This window comes from Leiobunum rupestre, chromosome 7 (genome assembly GCF_980474605.1).
Source record: "Leiobunum rupestre chromosome 7, qqLeiRupe1.1.hap1, whole genome shotgun sequence".
In the NCBI taxonomy this organism is placed as follows: Eukaryota; Metazoa; Arthropoda; class Arachnida; order Opiliones; family Sclerosomatidae; genus Leiobunum; species Leiobunum rupestre.
The window spans coordinates 48,499,165-48,523,050 of NC_143390.1; the positions used below are offsets into that span (position 1 = coordinate 48,499,165).

At 37.4% G+C, this 23,886-nt stretch overlaps 1 protein-coding gene across 3 annotated transcripts in view; it reads left to right on the top strand.

The window, feature by feature from the left end:
- LOC149936609 (choline kinase alpha-like) overlaps positions 1-23,564 on the top strand; it is a 44,557-nt gene extending 20,993 nt beyond the window's left edge. Inside the window, exons 2-10 of one of the 3 annotated variants that reach the window (XM_090181521.1) lie at positions 4,319-4,537; positions 5,047-5,281; positions 9,607-9,740; positions 9,803-9,916; positions 14,028-14,086; positions 21,282-21,369; positions 22,230-22,338; positions 22,945-23,133; positions 23,196-23,564. In XM_090181521.1, the coding sequence (XP_090037647.1) occupies positions 4,446-4,537; positions 5,047-5,281; positions 9,607-9,740; positions 9,803-9,916; positions 14,028-14,086; positions 21,282-21,369; positions 22,230-22,338; positions 22,945-23,133; positions 23,196-23,264 (1,089 nt within the window). In that variant the 5' untranslated portion in view covers positions 4,319-4,445 and the 3' untranslated portion in view covers positions 23,265-23,564. Of the gene's footprint in view, positions 1-4,027; positions 4,538-5,046; positions 5,282-9,606; positions 9,741-9,802; positions 9,917-14,027; positions 14,087-21,281; positions 21,370-22,229; positions 22,339-22,944; positions 23,134-23,195 lie in introns of those variants that run through there. The other 2 variants (XM_090181520.1, XM_090181522.1) reach the window with 2 other exon arrangements.
- The last annotated feature ends 322 nt before the right edge of the window (positions 23,565-23,886 follow it).

Sequence of the window (23,886 nt, forward strand, 5' to 3'; positions counted from 1 at the left end):
TCTTTACTGAGCCTCTCGATCCTTACATTGTGACTAGTTGCCATGACTGAACAGGAGCTTGTGTCCTTCTGTAATGATCTTCTTGACGCGTACTTCTTTCCTGACAAAGACTAACCCTATGCAAATACTTTAGCTACTAATCTAAGCGCAATGGGAGCGTGCTGGGCCCATAACCTGTCGTTATGTGGATGGAGTACGCAAGATTAAAATATAATGAACTGAGTTTATTCAGAGCAAGTCAACAATTTGGAAACAGACAACGAATATTGTACGTTTATATATGCAGCTAAAAAACATTTGTTGCCATAAAAAATGAAAGGTAAAAGATAAAGTACAGTAGACCCAACGATGGTCTTTATCAGTTACAACAAAAACACAAATAAATATAGTTCATTTGAGAAAACACAAATAAATATAGGAAATTTGAGAAAACACAAATAAATATAGTACATTTGAGAAAACACAAATAAATATAGTAAATTTTAGAAAACACAAATAAATATAGTAAATTTGAGAAATCACAAATAAATATAGGGAATTCGAGAAAACACAAATAAATATAGTAAATTTGAGAAATCACAAATAAATATAGGGAATTCGAGAAAACACAAATAAATATAGTAAATTTGAGAAATCACAAATAAATATAGGGAATTCGAGAAAACACAATAAATATAGTAAATTTGAGAAATCACAAATAAATATAGGGAATTCGAGAAAACACAAATAAATATAGTAAATTTGAGAAATCACAAATAAATATAGGGAATTCGAGAAAACACAAATAAATATAGTAAATTTGAGAAAACACAAATAAATATAGGGAATTTGAGAAATCACAAATAAATATAGTAAATTTGAGAAAACACAAATAAATATAGGAAATTTGAGAAATCACAAATAAATATAGGAATTTTGAGAAATCACAAATAAATATAGGAATTTTGAGAAACCCCAAATAAATATAGGAAATTTGTGAAATCACAAATATAGTAAATTTGAGAAATCACAAATAAATATAGAAAATTTGAGAAATCACAAATAAATATAGGAAATTTGAGAAACCCCAAATAAATATAGGAAATTTGAGAAAACACAAATAAATATAGGAAATTTGAGAAAACACAAATAAATATAGGAAATTTGAGAAAACACAAATAAATATAGGAAATTTGTGAAATCACAAATATAGTAAATTTGAGAAATCACAAATAAATATAGGGAATTCGAGAAAACACAAATAAATATAGTAAATTTGAGAAATCACAAATAAATATAGGGAATTCGAGAAAACACAAATAAATATAGGAAATTTGTGAAATCACAAATATAGTAAATTTGAGAAATCACAAATAAATATAGGAAATTTGAGAAATCACAAATAAATATAGGAATTTTGAGAAACCCCAAATAAATATAGGAAATTTGAGAAAACACAAATAAATATAGGAAATTTGAGAAAACACAAATAAATATAGGAAATTTGAGAAAACACAAATAAATATAGTACATTTGAGAAAACACAAATAAATATAGTAAATTTGAGAAATCACAAATAAATATAGGGAATTCGAGAAATCACAAATAAATATAGTAAATTTGAGAAATCACAAATAAATATAGGGAATTCGAGAAAACACAAATAAATATAGTAAATTTGAGAAATCACAAATAAATATAGGGAATTCGAGAAAACACAAATAAATATAGTAAATTTGAGAAATCACAAATAAATATAGGGAATTCGAGAAAACACAATAAATATAGTAAATTTGAGAAATCACAAATAAATATAGGGAATTTGAGAAATCACAAATAAATATAGGGAATTCGAGAAAACACAATAAATATAGTAAATTTGAGAAATCACAAATAAATATAGGGAATTCGAGAAAACACAAATAAATATAGTAAATTTGAGAAATCACAAATAAATATAGGGAATTCGAGAAAACACAAATAAATATAGTAAATTTGAGAAATCACAAATAAATATAGGGAATTCGAGAAAACACAAATAAATATAGTAAATTTGAGAAATCACAAATAAATATAGGGAATTCGAGAAAACACAATAAATATAGTAAATTTGAGAAATCACAAATAAATATAGTAAATTTGAGAAAACACAAATAAATATAGGGAATTTGAGAAATCACAAATAAATATAGGGAATTCGAGAAATCACAAATAAATATAGTAAATTTGAGAAATCACAAATAAATATAGTAAATTTGAGAAATCACAAATAAATATAGGGAATTCGAGAAAACACAATAAATATAGTAAATTTGAGAAATCACAAATAAATATAGTAAATTTGAGAAAACACAAATAAATATAGGGAATTTGAGAAATCACAAATAAATATAGGGAATTCGAGAAATCACAAATAAATATAGTAAATTTGAGAAATCACAAATAAATATAAGAAAGCTCGGAAAATTTAACTTCTTAGAATGAGGACTCATTTAGAAATATCGGAAATATTGGAAGAGTTCTCAGAAAATATCGGAAAGTTAACAAATGGAATGAAAATTCTGTAAATATTTTTGAAATCATCAATCTGATGTACATTTATTTTCAACGTGTCTAGCCCCTCGATTATACCGATATTATAATGGGAATAATAGTTAGTTTTAAATTCAACATTATCCATCAACATATTTATTTGGCGCGTGGTTATAACCGAGGTTATAGCAATTCTACCTGTGACCTTCAACCAATCTAGCCTTTACCTTATACTTTCATAAATAACAATTTTTAGGCGAGTCAATGTGAAAAATGGCAAACATCTGGCATTACTATAAACTGTTACGTAGTGGTAGGCGAGGAGGCAGTCGACTAGTCGTTCGTAAAAACGTTGTACACCTGATTAAGGATTTTCGAAACTCATTCTTTGATTTCCACTAATTTATCGGCGATTTCTAGTGATTTCTAACAATTTATCCGTGATTTATAGTGATTTCTAACAAGTTTTTCGGTGATTTCTAACAATTCCTCTGTGATTCGTAGTGATTTCTAAAAACAATATCGGTGATTTTTAACAATTTATCGGTGATTTCTAGGGATTTCTCACAATTTCTCGGTGATTTCTAGGGGTGTCTAACAATTTCTCGGTGATATCTATAGATTTCTCACAATTTCTCGGTGATTTCTAGGGGTGTCTAACAGTTTCTCGGTGATTTCTCGGGATTTTAAAAAAATTATCGGGATTTCTAACAATTTCTCGGTGATTTTTAGGGATTTCTAACAATTTGCCGGTGATTTCTAGCGATTTCTAACGATTTGCCGGTGATTTCTAACGATTTCTCGGGATTTTAAAAAAATTATCGGGATTTCTAACAATTTCTCGGTGATTTTTAGGGATTTCTAACAATTTGCCGGTGATTTCTAGCGATTTCTAACGATTTGCCGGTGATTTGTAACGATTTCTCGGGATTTATAACAATTTCTCGGTGATTTCTAAAAAAATATCGGTGATTCTAGTGATTTCTAACCATTTCTCGGTGATTTCTAGTGATTTTCTGAAGCAATTTCTCGGTGATTACATACGATTTGTACACCTGATTACTAAAGTGCCTACCCCTTCGCTCGTAGGTGTAGTTCCACCAAGAATGCATTCGGGTGAGCAGAGAATGAGGGTGCTACCCGGTACGCCTCGTGATTCCCACGGCCCATCTGCCTTTCCTCGTTCAGTTTTCTGAGGATCATAGGTTCTCTTCGTGTAGTCGGAGACTATCTCCCGTTAGAGGGCACAATGGCTTTTACATATTCTCCGCTAACCTCAATACATTCTCGCTATAGCGCGTAACGTAGTTGTTGATATAAGTACATTTACCGGGAGAGGTGTTTCGTCTAGCTAAATAGGCCGCAAAATGAGTGTATAAAAAATATCTAGTTCCGTCTAATATTCTCGCATTTTTGAAGCGGGGGAAATGGACAGAATTCGCCTTTCGTCAAGGTCCGCTCCAAAGTTCATCGCGTATTTTGCACCAAATTTCATTATCACTCGCGATAACGATTATTTATCGGGGGGAAGATTCAGCGCGGGTAGTCGCTTTGAGGTCCTATCCGTACTTATTCGCTTCCAAGTGTTTCTTTTTGATTGTTGTATATCATTAAACAGTCTCCGCGCTATCATTTTGTGGAAGTTGATCAATTATTCCCTCGTTAGTAGAGTATAGTTGTCCCCGACCTTCGGAAATTACCGTTTGATGTCGTCCGATAAGAACCACATCCCAATCGTGACATTTTTCCGAGCGTCGTCGCGGTATTCGCAACTCGGAATTTGACGGAGTATCATGTCTTCCGGCAGAGATCAGCCGCGCGACCAGGAGGGCGCCAGGATCGAGGCTTCCGAGGGGAATCCGGCGATTGCTGTCGCTGAGGGCGCTGAGGGTGCTGCTCCGTCGGCAGAGGCCGCTGAGGGTCCGGCGCTGGTCATGAAGGATCGAGCCTACAAAATATGCCGAGAATTTCTCAGTGGCACGTGGAAGAATATCAGCAGCACCGACATGGTGTTCAAGTCCATCAGGTGCGTGCTTTCACTTTGTCCGCCCGCTCGAAAAAAGTCAGTTTTTAAAAATATACGTAAGACGTCTTGGAATTTTTTAGTTAACCAATTAGTTTTCAGGTATGTTATTTTAAAAAGATAAACAATTAACGCTATCTTCTAGTTATCTCAGGAAACATGATAAAATTCGTGATTTTTATTAACAATATATACTTTATTATTTCACCTTAAAAAGACCAAAACAAAATTAACAAAAAAATATCAGGAATATTGGAATTTAGATCAGAAATTTGCGTACGAACCCAGCTTACGATCCGCCACTACCTAATTAAAAATGTTAAATGTATTAGTAAGTGTAAGGTTCGCGTTTCGTAAAAAGCTTGCCACCACCATCCTACGCGTTGTAACCCGGCCACCTGAACTAATGGCATTAAAAGTCGCGAGATGACTTGGATTTAGGATGGTGCCTTGGGTATTAGCCTAGCTTATTATTCTTATAATCTTTGATGAAATGTTTCTGGTGTTTTCAGTGGCGGTATGAGCAACCTCCTGTATTACTGCTCCTTACCCGAAACGCACACTCCCTTGTCGTCGCCTTCGGAACCCAGTCAAGTGCTCTTGAGGGTGTACGGGCAGTTGTTCGACGGACAGAAACCCGACACGACCATTACCGAAAGTGTCATCTTCATGATGCTCTCGGAGAGGAAACTCGGACCCAAGCTGTACGGGATTTTTCCGGGAGGACGACTCGAAGAATACATACCCGTGAGTCTCTTACTTCTGACCAGGATATTTTCATGGAGAGGCTAGCTCAGTTTCGGTTTTTCGTGCGAGCCATTCGACAATAGGACTTTTTGTAAAGCAGTGGCGTAGCGAGGGGGGCGGAGGGGTGGTCCGCCCCGGGCGCCACCATTAGGAGGGCGGCAAACTTGCCCATTTTTACAAGGATGATTTTGGCGCGTTCATCCCTTCTACTTCGCCTCTCTTCCTATCCTCCTTGGAATTATGATTCCGCCCCGGGCGACAATGGCCCACGCTACGCCACTGCTGTAAAGTAACATTGGCATTCTGGTTTAGATGTATCGTGCGCGCCACTCGTGACGTAGAAGTGACGGTTCGCTATGATAGCAAATAGACGCTAGCATGAACCATGTCTTATTCATAGGTATAGGTAACGTATACATGTATAAGGTCTAGATAAAATGTTTCAAAGGGAGTGAATACGGAGGTGACATCTAGCAGAAACGCGTAATTTCTGCAGGCTATCCTTATAAGGCGCTATCTATCGGTAAGAAAGCTCGTACTATCGTCGCGAGAGCCATTGTATCCTGCTTTAAAATTATACTAAAAGTCACCGACAGATGGTGTCTAAAGACTACGGCCTGCGGAAAGGTCAAGCACTTAGTACTAAAATGCTAAGAGACCTCGCGCTCTTGGTCACGTGCCTTCCCCGTGCTAGGTGTCAATTCCGTATTTTATGTTAGGCTTACACGCCCCGAAATTTATCTAGACCTTCATATACATTTCTTATATCTATGGTCTTATTCAACTTGTTGAAAAGTTCCACGCGCGTCTTGGTATTCGAGCGTAAACGGGCTCGAGCGATTTCACGCGTGCTCTCCAGGGCCGTGCTTAGGGGGTGGCGAGCCGGGCGGTCGCCCAGGGCCGCTAAAATTTTACCATAGGGATGTATATACCGGAAGGCCGCTAAACTCACAATTGTCAGTTTCGCCCATGCATTTCGCCCGGGGCCGCGAGACCTCTAAGCACGGCACTGGTGCTCCCTGAAATAAATAAAATACGCGAGCCTTTTACGCTAAAATATTAGAGAGCGCGTGGAACATTTTAACAAGTTGAACAAGACACGAATTAAAATTCGACGAGTGGCCTTCAAAACTGAACTGAACTCCCACGTATACATTAAAACAAGTTCAGCAAGCGTAATGACTTTATAGAAAGGCTTATTTCAGGACGGGATAAAAATTTAACTGTGCTGTTCTGCACCCCAAACTAAATATAATAAATATATTAAAGTATTTTATGGTACCAATGTAATTATTTTGAATTATTTAATTCTAATAACATAATATTTAAACAAGTTATCTAATATAATGAAATGTTAAGATTTAATGAACATCCTTTTTTTTCAGTCTGCATGTTTTACAATTAGTTAACGCGGTTTCAATCAATAAGGCTACCATTGCAAAATTCAAAATAATACCATTTGGCATTTTGAGTTAGAAAAAGTATTTTGCATTTTGAGTTTCTAGGAAAGTAATTTTCATTTTACATTTTGTGGGTTTGACATGTGGAAAAACATTTTCAAATTGGGTTTACTCTAGAACCATCATCGCGGCTCTTTCGGAGAAAGTTCCAATCTGCTATTTACTCCCAAGTAATCGTAGATGGCGATACTCGGTTACTCACTCCGACTCGGAAGCAGACGAACATTCGTGCCAAAGCTTTATTTCCCACTCTTTCGGCGAGGATGGTTTTGAAATCTCTACGTCATTATTAATTACTAATTAATAATAATAATAATTAATAATAAGTTAGTAATTATTAATAATTAAAATATAAATAATTAAAAGTAAACAGTTCATTTGTAAAAACATTTCGCATTTTGAAAAAACTATTTTCAAAATGCCATTGGTTTTATTTTGAGCTGCTAAAACCATTTTGCATTTAGTAAAACCAATTATCAAAATGCAATTTGTTTTTTATTTTGAGCTGCTAAAACCATTTTGAATTTAGTAAAACCAATTATCAAAATGCAATTTGTTTTTTATTTTGAGCTGCTAAAACCATTTTGAATTTAGTAAAACCAATTATCAAAATGCAATTTGTTTTTTATTTTGAGCTGCTAAAACCATTTTGCATTTAGAAAAACTTTTATTAAAATGCATTTTGTATTTTGCATTTTGAGTTATGGATAAAGTATTTTGCATTTTGGAAAAAAAAAGAAGCATTTTGAACAACCTTGCCGGTTATGTAGGTTTAATAACTATACCGCAATTTATATCATATGGCGCCTGCCAAAAACTACATAAATGTGGGGATTTTATACTCAAAACTTTGCGTCGCCCTCTTAGCCTAAAGGAGACCCAGCGACCAAGCCTACAATGGTGAGTTTGATCCCCCCTCCCGCGTAACCTTCGGGGTTAGCGAGTTTGAAAAGGGATGTCTAGGGGATGTTTGCTTAACATTAAATTGAGAGTTGCCATTACACGAAATTCAAAATTAATAATTAACGTATAATTAAAGAAGGTAAACTAAATTAAAACAAGAAAACAATTACAATCACTAAACACATACTGAGCGCTACAGCTTACCTAGTGGGGTGGCGGAGTGGTTAGCACTTTCGTCTCGCAGCAAGAGGAGCCCGGTTCGATCCCAGCTTGTGGCACTGGGTGAAAACTCGGAACCACTCCTTCCGCGTTGAGTTTGCGAGTTCTCTCCCCACTGGTTTAAGGGGTTTTACCTCGAGTTCTTCGGTTTCCCCTTCCACAAAAACTTGTCTAGGTTAACGCTAATAGTTAGTGTAGGGAGTTGTTGGCTCGATCTCGTGGCATGCAGGGCTTGCCACCACCCTCCTACGCATTGTAACCCGGCCACCTGAATTTAGGGCTTCAAAAGTCGCATGATGACTTAGGCCTAAGGTGGTGCCTTGGGTATTAGCCTAGCTGATTATTCGTGTTATTCGTGTTATTCGTGTTTAACTAAATAAAACACTTAACAACATGACACTTATGAAAGAATTCAATTTACATAACACCTGATGGCCACAGCCATCCTCCTTATTTTAAAATACTTATTTTTACGGTCCGGATTGGAGGTCCATATTGGTCGAAGTCCTTAACCGCACCTCTTCCTGTTCATGATCTCGCGCACATACGCGGTAGCTTCCCCGTAATTGGGAACAACTAATCGAAGCTTTATTTTGTCATTGCTGACCAAGAACTTCTCTAGTTACGCGAGACCGTAACGTTACGCGCACTTCGCGGTCGAGAATCTCGCGGCTTCACTGATTCCCGCCACCGCAACTTCGCATTTTTAAAGGCCGATCCCGGGACAACTTAGAGAGTGTCTTCGACCTTATGGAATAAAGGTGAGACCCAAGCCAGTTCTGACCAAAGGGCGCGAACACCATGGTTTTGTTCGTGGCCAAAGTCACGTGGCTCACGAGGCGCGCACTTTCACTCCAATCAGAGGAGCCGGACCTTAAGTCGTGGCCGGACCCAACCAATCGCCAGAAAAGCGTTATCACGCTTCTTTTAGTTTTTCTGTTCCCACTAGCGGAACACCTCAAAGGGTCAGCCGTAGCGTCCCCAATAAATCATGGTTTGCAATTATGTCAAGCCTGGCGCCATCGAGACGCCAGGCATATATCACGCATCACTTAAAGCTATTTTTAAAAATATAACACAAAAAGGAGAAATTCTCCGAATAAGATAATTGGCAACCCTCAATTCGGACTTGTTGTAAAGGAAACTGCAGGGGAAAAGAGAAAGGGTCTTAGGGGGTTCGCGGTGAATTGTTCGTAAAATAGGGGGACTCGCTAATCCCGAAGATGGATGTACGGAGAGAGATAAAATAACGAAGAGGGAATTTAGGCTACCTCTGGCCACAGTCACCTTTTTCCCATAGTGACCGTCCAAAGCGCGGCGCGGTCACTTCAATGAGAACAGTCAAGGCTAAGAATAACTTCTCACGGGTCCCCCTGGTGGTGACGACCAGCATCCCCATCAGGTGGCCCAAAATTACCCCAACCCGTAAACTTTCTTGGAAACGACAAGGTCAAATTCTGACTAACGTGGGAAAGAAAACATTATTACAGAATAAAAGTTAAATCGGGCTTCTGAATTAACTAACATTAATACATTACTAAAATTGGTCGCTACACGATTTAGAAACTGGGTCAGTATATATCCTAGATAGGCCTGTGCGCTGAGATATGAAGTTGATAATTTACAAATTCGTTATATATTGAATGATATGATCATTGGAAAAAAACCAAAAACATCCAGTTGTTTTGGTGAATATTCCGATACGACCTTTACGTTACTAATGGTTGGTAAATATGTTCTTAGGCCAGAGCTCTTACTTGCAGGGAGCTGCACGACCCCGAGATTTCGGCAATTATTGCCAGGAAGCTGGCTGGTGTTCACACCCTCCAAGTTCCCATCAATAAGGAACCTTCCTGGCTCTTTGACATAATGTCCAAGTAAGATGACTCTTTTTTTTTTTAAATCTTGAGTCGAGATTGTAAATATTCTTTTTTTTTAGATGGCTGGACTATATTAGGGAAAATATTCAAGCTGAATCTGTCACTACTGATAAAAAGCCGATTGCCAAGCAACTGCTCTCCTTAGATTTAGAAGGCGAAATGAAATGGCTGAGGTTCGTACAAATTGTTGTTACAAAGTTTCTTCTCATTCAAAGAATATTGTACGGTACAATATTCTTTGAATGAGAAGAAACTTTCGCCGCTAGTGGCGTGACTACTGATGGAATAAGCTGTGGGGGTTTCCGGGGACTTTAAGCTCACGCCTTCTGCTTAGAAAACCACTATCTCGGTCACCCCACTAGCGGCGAAAGTTTCTTTTACCCTCATTACTTGTTGTTGTGATGACATAAGGAAATGTCAGACATAACATATTTGCTTACAGGGCTGCGTTCAGAAACGCTCACCGGCGAGTCCGCTGAGTCACCGCTGACATTTTAATTTCGGGTATTGACGTCACGATAGTCATCGGTGAGACACCGAAGTCACCGAAAGAGAGTCGGTTTTTCCGATGACTGACGTCACTACTGACCTAAAACTACTACTAATGCTACGCTATTTTAAAAAACACCGATGACCGAATAAAAGCGTTCAGCAACTTACGACTTCATTATGAGGGTCATTCCACGACAAATCGACCAAATTTTTTGAAATTTTCCACTCTACCTTCTTAGATTTGGATAACAATTTGCCTCAAGGGTTATTCTGGTCGAGAAATCCGATTTTCTAATTTTTTTTAATGTGCGATAAGCGGTTTTTGAGATATTCGCTATAGAACTTTACCAAAAAGGGCCAAAAAGGCCTGGACACCGAAAACTTGGAAATTGATATCTCCGTCAATAAAAGTCCGATTGTAATGGGATAAAGCTTATTGTAAAGCATTTTTCTTATACAAACCAGCATAAAATTTTAAAAATTCTATATTGAATTTCTCAGTCTCAAAAAACAGTTTAAATTGTATGACCTTTGACCTTTACCTGTGTCCCCAATTTTAGTGAAATAGAAATATTGTTTTTCGAATTCCCCGTTTATGATTTAGTCGAAAAGCTCAAAATCCCAAAGTAGTATTTTTAGTTCTTTAGAAATAAATTATTTTGTACAACCCCTCGTGCAGTTTTAGAGATATGGAACTTGGTATACATATCTTGTTAGTCCAGTCGATTTAAATTAAAAAAGGGGTGTAACTAAAAAAAATTTCAAAAGAATTTTTCTCTTTTGCAATGTGTTCCTAAAATCGGTCTGAACAGCCCCTGAAAAATTTTCATGAATCCCACCTTGGGAAAGTGGTCAAAAGTGGTCACAGGTGGTCAAGGTAGATTTTATTTGGAAAATACGGTCGGGGAAAGTTTAAAAAAGTTATTCTGACTTCATGCTTTGAGATAAAAGGCTGAAATTTGGTGAATATACTTCACAGCTATAGGGGATAATTATAGGTTAAAGCTTTTCACCGCCGCCATCTTGGATTCAATATGGCGGACGCAAGTTCGGTGTAAATCTCGGAATATCTTATCAAAAAACCTTATAACATATGCAAATACTCTTGATATTGTATATTATCTATATTTCCGGTTTATCACGGGCTTGAACGGTAATAATATTTTCCCGCCATTCGTAAAATACAATATGGCGGCCGTTTCACCCTACAAGAGTGAGAATCACAATTGTTACTGGGACGATTTAGTTTGGACTTATTCTAAAGGAACAGGGTTTATCTGTTTCTGTATCTATTTACGGTACGGGGCTATACAAATCTATTAGTCCATGTTTGGTGGTACATCAACTGATACTTTGACGGTCATTACATAGCCTTTTTTTTCAAAAGTTGCATCTAAGAGTTCACTTGTGAAACCCGAGAGTATTCCCCTAACTATTTGTATTTGTATGGAAATAAAACGTCAAAAATCTGAACCATAGTGACCGGGGATGGATATTAGAGGGTGGTCCGATAACGATGGACTTAACACCAGCTATAATTTGCTTACTAAATTTAGTACGCTGCAAATGTACCAAGAGGTGCTCCGATAAGAGTTGTCGATGCAAAAGCCAAAGCCTTAATTGTTCGTCGGCCTGCGGACCTTGCCAATTAGCTATTTGCGAAAACTCATTGAAACCGGATATTGAACTCTGATACCGAAAATATTTAAGTTTTAAAATTTTAAAATAAATTATTTAGGTTAATTTCATGTTTCTTTTTTTAAATAGTGTTTATTTTGACGGGAACGCTCCGAGAATGTAGTTTCCTATAGAATAAGCCAAAACTCGGCATAAATCGTCCAAGTAACAATTGTGATTCTCTCTCTTGTAGGTTGAAACGGCTGCCATATTGTATTTTGCGAATGGCGGGAAAATATTATTACCGCGCAAGCCCGTGATAAACCGGAAAAATACATAATAGACAATATCAAGAGTATTTGCATACGTTATAAGGTTTTTTGATAAGATATTCCGAGATTTACACCGAACTTGCGTCCGCCATATTGAATCCAAGATGGCGGCGGTAAAAAGCTTTGACCTATAATTATCCCCTATAGCTGTGAAGTATATTCACCAAATTTCAGCCTTTTATCTCAAAGCATGAAGTCAGAATAACTTTTTTAAACTTTCCCCGACCGTATTTTCCAAATAAAATCTACCTTGACCACCTGTGACCACTTTTGACCACTTTCTCATGGTGGGATTCATGGAAATTTTTCAGGGGCTGTTCAGACCGATTTTAGGAACACATTGCAAAAGAGAAAAATTCTATTCAATTTTTTTTTAGTTACACCCCGTTTTTAATTTAAATCGACTGGACTAACAAGATATGTTTACCAAGTTCCATGTCTCTAAAACTGCACGAGGGGTTGTACAAAATAATTTATTTCTAAAGAACTAAAAATACTACTTTAGGATTTTGATCTTTCCGACTAAATCATAAACGGGGAATTCGAAAAAAAATATTTATATTTCACTAAAATTGGGGTAACAGGTAAAGGTCAAAGGTCATACAATTTAAACTGTTTTTTGAGACTAAGAAAATCAATATAGAATTTTTAAAATTTTATGCTGGTTTGTATAAGAAAAATGCTTTACAATAAGCTTTATCCCATTAAAATCAGACTTTTATTGACGGAGATATCAATTTCCAAGTTTTTGGTGTTGAGGCCTTTTTGGCCTTTTTTGCTAAAGTTCTATAGCGAATATCTCAAAAACCGCTTATCGCACATTAAAAATAATTTGTAAATCGGCTTTTACGACCAAAATAACCCTTAAGGCAAATTTTTATCCAAATCTAAAAAGGTAGGGTGGATACCTTTGGACGATTTGTCATGGAATGACCCATGACGAAAAAGCTCATCGGTGAAAAATATAAATCCATCGGGTTTTTTTCCGTTGACTGTTTCTGAACGTACCCCAGTTTTCATTGGTTAGACGATTTAGCTCCTGCTGCCGTCGGAAGGGGAAAATTCCGATAATGTCTCCCCCCCCCCCCGGCCCGTAAAACGTTCAGCGTAAAGGTTCGTCCAATGAAATTTGTACACAACACTGCGTTAGCGTACTTAATAATCAGCTAGGCTAATACTCAAGGCACCGCCTTAGCCCCCCCTAGCTACGCCACTGCGTAGGAGGGTGGTCGCAAGCCCTTCATGCCACGCCAGCCAACAGCTCCCTTCACAAACTATTACCGTTAAATTCTACAAGTTTTCATTCATCGAAGTTGAAATTGGGTTATTGTATTTTGTAAGGCTTAACGTCAAAGTTATTTTAATACGCATCTGTTCGATTGAACGAAAATAGGTAAAAATACTCTTATTTGGGACAAGGTGGTTTTTTATATTTTTCTTTGCCAATTAAAATGGCCAGTCCCGGAATCGTTTTGGGGGTCTCGGTAACGATCAACGAATGACTGTTTATTGCCTTAAGTGATTATTTAAAAAGCAGAAAGACCTCGCCCAGCCTAGCCCCAGGTGTTAGAATTTGTCATAATATAGTTGTATATTCGTGGTTGAAATGAATACAACCGAGGTCTAGGTAGCTCTATCGTTTAAACTTCTATAGCTCTTTGCGTTACCTATCAATTATTGTTGATATACATTTTGGTTTTCACTGATACTCTTGTTAAAGTAGTCACGATTTGAAACGTATTTCAAGCTAGTTCAGCTGTTTGATTTTCTTTTGCTAAAGCTAACGTTTAGTGTCTTAAAGAATCCAGAATGGAAAATTAAATCTTTGATTTTCGATTTTTAGGGCGCATCTCCAAAATGTTTCTTCACCAGTGGTCTTTTGTCACAATGATCTACAAGAAGGTAAGTCTTCCCGCGTAGCACTTTTTCTACAAAATAAGCTTATCCCATCCTATCATTGCGATCATAAGCCTATCATAAGGTCCCCATAAATAAATGTCTACCATGCGAGAAGAAAATTAACGTACGACGATAGGGTAGTAGCGACATTTTCTTTTTCAAAATTTCTACATCTAAAATATTATCTTACTTGGTAGAGCAGCCACGCTCGGGTTGATAAATGCCAAATCTCAAATTAAAAAATAAATACCTTCAGAAACAAAACTTATTTCTATTAGCCAGTTTTAGGTTCTGATGAATCATTTTGCAAAGATAAGTGTTAATTTTCAGTTTTAAAGCGATAAAATTGTGAATAAGCTTTGGCTACGGTGCTAAGGTTTCGCGTGGTTCTAAGTTTAAAAAAGTTCGCGCACGGCTTGCGCGCATTCATCATGCATTTCGCGAAATTTATTTCAGAAATGCGTAGTTGAGGACGTAGCCACTATGAGGTGCAGATTTTGAATACCTACCTCTTAATAACGGGTATGTGATCGTCAAAAATTTGGCCTAGACCTTATGATAGGCTTATGTTTCGACAACTATGTGACAGTCGAAAACGTGGCGCCAATCTAAGATAATTTGACTCGTCTATTCATTAGCAAAGCTCGCTGGATTAAACAATTCTCTAGTAAGTGTTAATTCCCAGAGTTGCCACCGGTTAGGGAATTCGAAAGTAGGCCTACAAAGTCGGGTAATTTTCTGATTTTTAGAAAAGTCGGGGAATTTAAACCATACCCCTACACTAAAATAAAACCAGAAGTAAAAAGATTACAATCTGATAAAAGTAAAATATGAAGTTACAAAGTGACCAATTTTGGCCTTAAAAAGCGTCAGAGTAAATTTATAAAATTAGTCAGGGAATATGATAATGAAATTTTCGTGGCAACCCTGAGTTAACAGAGCCTGGACGTGTAAGCTACTTCTTGTAGTATGGTATATATATATATTGTATGGTTCTTGTAGCTTGGACTTTAAAGAGCCACATAATCGTTTAAAGTGGTGCGAAAAATAAGGGCTAGCACTCAAATAGCGACTGCGAATGTCGACGTAGTAAAGGGCTAAAGCTAAGTTTTCACTAGCGCGTCAAAGTTATTTTTATAAGGCTTGGTTTCCACTAGCGTGCGTAACGGTGCGTCACCCAAGTTTTGGACACACAAATGCTTTGACGTGCGTAAAGGAAAATACATTATGCCGCGCTCTAGTGAAAACCAAGCATTACCCGTGGAAATATTTGTACATTCCAAAGCTTCGAGTCGTGCTTTTACACGCGTCAATGGAAACTATTAAGCTTGGTTTCCACTGTATTTTTCTTTACTCGCCTATAACCCTTTGTATGTGCCAAAGTTGAGATGAACACCGTTACAACTCAGCATGACGGAGGTTTTTGCACGTACGCTCGTGCAGTGAATCCAACTTGGCACTAAAAGAGGGAGGGTTTTTATCAAAAATGATATTTGAATTCTGAGAGTTTCTGATTGACTGTTCTGTAACAAAGTTTACCCACTTCCGGTGGCCTCCGAAAAATCAGCCTTCATCGGTCGCCGCGCTGTGTTGTCCTATCATATCCAACTTTGATGTGCTGTTCGCGCAACAGTTCGTCATCAAAGTTGGCTGTGGTTGTTTGATTGACTATTTCCTATTATTTGTTGTTTTGTTTGTACCGCTAATGCCACCTGTTTTGTCTATTTTCGCTTTTCTGGGTAAACGGTATGAGATAGTCCTGAACTAACAGAAATATTGTTCGGTAGATTTCTCATCATATGGTGTATTCCATGTCTATATATCGCCAATGCTACCTGGTGTGCGTAGATGGACCCGAGGTCTCAACATTTTCTGGGGAAAAACACTTTAAAGTAACAATGTGCACGCTCGGTGGCATGTTAAAGTAAACACGTACATACCTCAATCTGCGCGTCTCACCGATATTAAATTCAAGCGGGTAAACCCCTAGTGTTGTCTGGCGCCATCTTCAGCAAATTCGGAGAAAAGCATTCTTTATTATTTTCATACTCTAAAAAAATAAAGACAATTTCGATATTGACGAGGGTAATAAATATATTTGGAAATTTTCGTGCACTATATAACAATATATTTGAAATTTACATCGATTAATTTAAAATATTTTTGGTTAGATAAATAAGTCTTCGTACTATTCTGCATCCTGGACATCTTCAATGTTTTCCTTAATTTTTTATAAGCGTTGAGACATCCGATTCAGTTACATTCATTCACCGCACCTGGTCGAACAATTCATACCATATTTCAAGATTTTGCACAATTACCAGCCTTACAACCACAGAATATAAGATTTAAAATTATCTCCGGAGATTTATCTTTTTCACGGCGAATGGGTTCCAATATCTGTCCATTTTATAAATAATACGATTTAAAAGACGAGATACTTCATGACTGGTTAAAAATATTTAATTAGGTACGTTAAAAATATACATTTGGGCCATTTGGCGAGCCGTAGCTCCTTTTCAAGCAGAGTTATAATCTTAACTGATACATCTACTCATAAATTTTATAAAATTGACAAGTTATTTTGGTTTTGAGATAAAAACTTCTAAAAAAAGTTTGTAAAAAACCAAAATAACTTGTCAATTTTATAAAATTTATGAGTAGATGTATCAGTTAAGATTATAACTCTGCTTGAAAAGGAGCTACGGCTCGCCAAATGGCCCAAATGTATATTTTTAACGTACCTAATTAAATATTTTTAACCAGTCATGAAGTATATCATCTTTTGAAATCATATTATTTATAAAATAATATTATCAACCAAGACTTCATCAAATTTTAAAGATAATGATCTGTTCATTTCTTTTCCAACCCCAGAAAACGGGCTACCAATTTTCGCCGAGCCATTCTTGAACTTCGTAGTACACTCTTTCGGTCTAAAAGCAACAAACACAAGGAGAACGCAGCTAGCCTTTAAGCACGCTAACGCAGTGTTGTGTACAAATTTCATTGGACGAGCCTTTACGCTGAACGTTTTACGGGCGCGGGGGGGGGGGCGGAGATTATTTCTGGATTTTCCCTTTCCGACGGCAGCAGGTGCAAAAGCGTCTAACCATTGAAAACTGTGCGCAAGAAAATGAGCGACTTTTGACAGGTTGCGTTCTCTGACGTTGGAGGAAATGAGGCCAATTCAAATGAACTTTACAAAAGTTATTTTGAAACAATTTTGTTGTTCATTACTTATCGACGTTCGTTAAGAGATTTGGTTCGTACATTTGCGCCGTGAAGTTGCGAAATAATTTAATTCCCAGCTTCGATTAGATCTTTCCGATTAGAGTGGCTTCTGTTGGATATCTTTGCTTTTTGGTGCAAGTCTGGGTGCTCGGCGAAAGATTTTAAGACTGTATTTTGGCCTCTTGTAGAAAAACGAAGTGGTGTCACAACCCGAAAAGGCATGAATACAAGGCAAAATCGTAGCTCTATCTTTTAGACTAGGCGCCCACTGGCTCTCTGTTTCGTATCCGTCCTGCCTTCCACAAGGCATTGTCTCCGTTACGAAGCAAAGGCTTGTGGAAGCTAGGACGGAGACGTTACGAGAAGCAGTGGGCGCTTGGCCTTAGCTGGTTTTTCAAACTGTAGATATCTGTGATTTTGTCACACGAAGAACATTTTCCATGCCTTATCACGAAGACTCCTTTTCTACAATGGTAAATAAGCAAAACCAATATATCAGTGTCGTCAAATATCTTGTTGTTTCTTGGTTTCCTTTCTAAAGAGCTGGTCACAACTAGAGTGTCCGCGTCAGAGGGTGCGTTGATAACTCTGATGTTTACCACTATCAAAGTTTGTTTTTCAAGTTCGAGAGGAAATCGCTTTGTGGTACCTAGGAGCAACAAACACAGCACCCCACCCAAGGAGAACGCAACCCGTCGAAAGTCGTGGATTTTCTTGTGTACATTTTTCATTGGTTAGACGCTTTAGCGCCTGCTACCGTCGGAAGGGGAAAATTCGGAAATTGTCTCCCCTCCCCCCGCCCGTAAAACGTTCAGCGTAAAGGCTCGTCCAATGAAATTTGTACACCACACTGTGTTAGCCTGTTAAAAGGCTAGCTGCTTTCTCCTTGTGTTTGTTGCTCCAAGATGGTACAGAGCAGAATATTCCAGATTAAATAACTATATCTGGAATATTTCTCGTTCTCCTTGTTCTTCCGAATTGGTACTGTTATACTGTAGATCATAGCCGTCAAATACAACTGTTTTATTCATATTACATTAGTCGCGATACTTAGGATGTTGAACGTACTAATCAGTTGAGTAAGTTAAAGGCCGGTGCCATACGACTTTGTACAGTAAATGAGCTACGTTAACTACGAATACGTTTTCGGTGTTCTGCGGAATTTTGCTACTTGGCGTTCCAATTTCATCCAGTTTTTTAAAAGGTTAGATTAGTAGTCTTACGCGGGAATCCATCTAGAAACATCGAAGGAGGGTATGAAGCCAGTTCGTATTCGAAACATTCTTTTAAGCCACGTGTGAAGGTATTAGTACCAAAATTGCGATGGAAAAGTCGCGTGGGGTTGGTGGGGATAAGGTTCTCTTTCATCTTTATGCATGTCTTTTTATTCGTAAGCGCCAAGTGTTTTTTCATTGTGCTTTAACATGAGTTAATGAGAATGTTTTGCTCTAAATCTTTTTCAATAAACCTTCCCGAACTTCTGACTTTCGCGCAGTTGATGTTATCTAAGACCAACGTGTTGCTCGCTAGTGGTTAAATGAATTACACCAAAGACTTCAACAGCAGTGCTAATCTCCTTACAGATAGGCATTGCCGCCGTCCATTTCGCCAATGAACCAGTAACGTTTTTGAGTTTGGGTGGTACATCTCGAGCGAAGCGCTCCACAATATATGATATTATAAAAGTGGACTAATATTTGGAAATTTTACTTAAATTTGACCAAAAATCGAAAGTTTAATTTGAATTTGCTCTTACTTAGTTGTTAAAAGTTTAAAACGACAAATTTATCTTTTTCATAATGCTTGTCAAAACAAATTAACAATATTTCAGGGGGGAACAAACACAGGCGTTGTCCCCTAGTAGGAAATTTAGGAGGGAACATGGTCCCCTTGTCCCCATGGCTGCTACGGCGCTGCAATGTACTACCTCCAAAACCTCTTCCATGGGTTAAACCACCTTTGACCTTCATAGCCGCAATAAGTCTTGTTCGACAACCATATCAGTCCAAGTTCCAAAGAAAAATTATCACTACTACGTGTAGTGAATATTGATTTAGCGTAATTCAAATTCCCCGTGGCAAGGAAGATAGGAATCATTTTTACTTTGAACCTAGTCGTGAAGATTCCATTTTCCACTTCTTTCGGCGAAAATGAACATCTTCACTACGTTTATCAAATCCCGATACAACATCCAAAGCTGGCCCGTTCACCCTAAATTTCGTACTTCCACTGAATATTTTTCAATTTGTCGCTATCTAAAATTTCCGCCTTAGGGTTTCATTATGTTTCGGGTAGGTCACAATCCTCAAATTCCGTTGCTTGGGCCCTAAAAGATCTTCAATGCGCGTGGCCATTTACCATGTGCACTTAAGTATTTTTGGCGTAAATAGTTTCCCATAAATCTTAAATACCGCTATAACTCATTATGAATCCAATAGATCCCAGAAGCGACATAAACTGGTGAAACCCTCCTAGACGAACAAACCAGCTGTATTAATCATACGGAAATTACTTGGGTTTATGTTAATGAAAGATGATAGAACAACTCTTGATTTGAAGTACTCTCGTGGTAATTTGGCTCCAGACATGTATCCATTCCATGACACCTTAGGTACTACACTGTATGTCGAAAAAGTGTATTTAGCCTTTTCAACGGATCTAAACACGTTGGGTCTTTCGCAATGTTAGGGTCTAATTCTATTTTGGTGTTTGAGATTTCATTTCTTTGAGGCTTCACAAATAGACAAACTTTAATGTTCCCATTATTTTCAATTTCATTAGATTTAATAGGAACCGTTGATCTTGGTTAGTTTTTGGCGTCACTCAACAGAATGGAACGTGTCGTGTCTATTTTAAGTTCTGATGTTAAAAACTGCATTGCCGAAAACAAATTGACAAATGCCTTTTCGTCAAATTCAATTTTGGAGTTAAAAATTGCGGATGACGCAAATTTTAGATCTTCATTGTGCTTCAGGGTGTTTCAGAAGGTGATGCAAAAATTTGGTTTTGCGCTCGTTGTAGCCTACTTCCAGGGGCTAGTAGGCCACACATTGAAGCTCTCTGGCGCTCATTTAATTCATCGTAGGAAAATGGGGGAAAAACAGGCATACTTCTCAACTCACCCCGTACAACTAGTTCAAATTTTTGCATAACCTTTTGAAACTCCCAGTATATTTATGAGACTGATATTTATCACAGTCGCGTATCTGTAATCTATAGTCTTTTACTTTAACCTTGGCCGCTGTTGTGAAACTCTTTTAGTTTATTTTTTCTCTCTTCATACACCTTTTCCGAATAATTTTATCTATACAGTTCCTTTGAAACCAACTATATTCGATTTTTAAGGGATACTCGTTATGACCCCCGAAAAAGTCCTGTACTTTGTTCCTAAAATGTTTTTCTACCCAGCCATAATGAATGATTTAACTTACGAAATAGTCGGCCCAATAGGTCTTCGAGAATAAAATTAAAACGCGGAACTCGGACCTAATAGATCTTAGTCTAAAACAAATTCAAATTGAATTAAAATAGCCAGAATTCCCAGCGGTAGACCGGTTTCGCCCTATTTGGAATCTGGCTCGCGACTATCTAAACCGAAAAGAGCAGCTAACCCTTAACATTAAAAATTTCAAAACGCCTTGCGTAGCGACCGAAAGTCAAAAATAGTGGGATATTGGTGGAGAATGAAATGTACGATAAGTTGAAGCATAAGTCTAAAATTTTGTTCCATAAGTTTGTGACGTCATCACCAGAAGAAAATATCCCCCTAAAAGCTACGTGTGACGCGTTAGCTAGTGGACGCAAAACGGCGACGAAGCCCGTAATGTAGTCTGTCTTGTGAAAATCTCTCAGTAAAACTTTTGCGTGTGAAGAATGGGAAGTGTCACACTTATGGTTAAAGTGACTTATGGTCTTATCTGTTTCAAACTAATAAACTCAACTTCTTGCTTCGGCTTTTTGCTAGGTAATATCTTGTTTCCGGATGGCTCGAGGGAAGCGGCCGAGAACAGACTCGTGTTCATTGATTTCGAGTATTCCAGCTACAATTTCAGGTGGGTCTCATTCGTACTTTACACTTTGTTCTTTTCAACATAATAGTGTTATTAAAATGTTTTATTTTTCAATGAATGTTGAAAGTTTATAATAAATCTCTAATAATACATCAGTGATCTATGTTTGGTCACAGATAGCGACTGTTAAAACCACGGTGAACTTTGACGCGAAATCAGAGTTGGCCGTATTTTGTGAAACGATTTTTGAACTAAAAATATTACCATAGTACTGTTGTAAGTAACATAATTACTATAAGTATGACATTTCATAACCGTTTTCTTCGCAATGGACGAATTAGTAGAAGGCTTAGCAAATCCATAAACCGGCTAACGATTTGTGTTCCTCCAATGGGATAATTTGTATTTATTGTCGTCTGCTAACAGTTTCGTAACACCCAAAATGGCGCCCCTCCCCCCCCCCCCCCGGTTGCCTCAACGCGAAGTTATATACCTGGTTTCCGAACGATAACTAACCGTTATCATTCGTAATATAATTATTTCAAGTTTCAAGAAAAATGAGTTCAATATATAATCCAACAAATCCAATGGGGCATTGGATTTGTTGGATTACGCCTCTGTCTGCTAGATAGTAAGCAGACGACATGCAAATGTTTCAAAGTACCCGCGTCAGTGACGTTATGGAAAACGAACGCTGGATCATAGCCACTGAAACGGGTATAGGTGGCCTAAGGAATTTATTTCATAACAAACAAATGCATTCGAAAATTTGTTGCCTAAGAAGCCTGGGTGTAATTAAAAATTCACCCAAATGTCACGCTTATTGGTGTTATGTTGTTTATGACCCAATTTTAATTTAAAGTTTGATTTGGCGATATTTTGTTCCTTTGTTCGTGATGAAGGGGTTTCGACATTGCAAACCATTTCTCTGAATGGTCCTTCGATTATTCATTGGCTGACTACCCTCACTTCAGTTTCAAGTACGAGGACCATCCTAATCAGGAACAACAAGTAAGAGCTCTTTTTATTCGTCTAGACAGGAGTATTTTATTGTCGTTTCGTCAACGAACAAACGCGCTACGTCATGTCAATTGTAACGTTCGAAGCTCCATCTGTTTAAAAATAATAAATTTAATTTAGTACCGTCGCTGGCTTCATCATAGCCATGTTAAATTTGAACAGTGGAGTGATTGGCGCATTCGCCTCTCGGCAAGAGGAGCCAGGTTCGAACACGGCTTATGGCACTGGGTGAAAACTCCTCGCGCGTTGCTTGCAAGTTCTCTCCTCACCGGTTAGAGGGGGTATTCTCCTTCCATAAAATGATGGCGTTATGATGATTTAAAGTCGACAGATGACTTCGGCTTAAGGTGGTACTTTGAGTATAAGCGTGCTTGATAGGGGCGCATCGCCTTGCCCTTCACCAGCACACTCACCCCTTGAAAACCTCGGTTAGAAGGTTCCGTGATGACATTTGTCCAGGGCCCTTCTGCGCTTTAATTAATGCATAGCCATGTGCTAGGAAATAAATTTGGTCAATATGACTTAGAGGTCGATTTCTAATTAAGCCTATTTCAATGATCCATATTTGTAAAGTTGGGTAAAATTTTTATCTTTCAGCTGCATTTTATCCGGGCATATTTAAACGCATTAGGACACACGTCTGTGGAATCCATAAAACATAAGCTAATGGCCTCTGATAATCATATTCTTCAGGAAAGCAAAGCCTTTACTGTGGCGTCACATTTCTTGTGGGCTTTGTGGAGCATATACAATGCCCAAACTTCGAAAATACCATTTGGATATTGGGTACTGCTATTTTAATAATTTACGGAGTGCATGTTCACTAAACCATTTTTTAATTTGTATAGGAACATGGTAGCGCGAGAATGGATGCGTATTTCAAATGGAAAAAAGTATTGCTCACTCCGCAACAATGAAAAAACAAGACATAGAAAAAGTGTGCGTTCGTAGAAAAATACTGAAACCCCAAAAACCAATTCCAGAACTCAAAAATGATTGTGATATGCTTCCCATCAGTCGCGCTTTGCGTAGCACTACTTTTTTCCTATGAGGATCACTCATCGTATCCCTCCACCGTAGCTTCGAGCCTATTGTAAAGCGTGACTGAAAGAAGCTTTAGCGTAAAGCTCAATTTTTTTAGGCTTTCATTAAGAGGGATTTAAAAAAGATATTGGGGAACATTTGGTTTTAAGAAACGTAAAATTGGATATTAGAAATTTGAGTGGTTCATGTTGAACCAATATAATTTTAATAAACACTCAGTCAGAATGATATTTAGCAATAAGAGATATTTTAGGTATATGTACATAAAATTATATTAAGAAAATATTTCATTATAATTAAAAAAATATGAATTAACGTTACCACTTAAATTATGCCAAATTTTATTTTTAATTTATACAAATACTTTTATTTATATTAGTGTATATTATGCCAAGGCCCATTAACTATTCTGGATAATATTAAAAACACTTCTGAACTCTTCAGAGTAATGTATGAGAATTTGATAGTAAGCCAAAACATTTCGAGGCAATTATA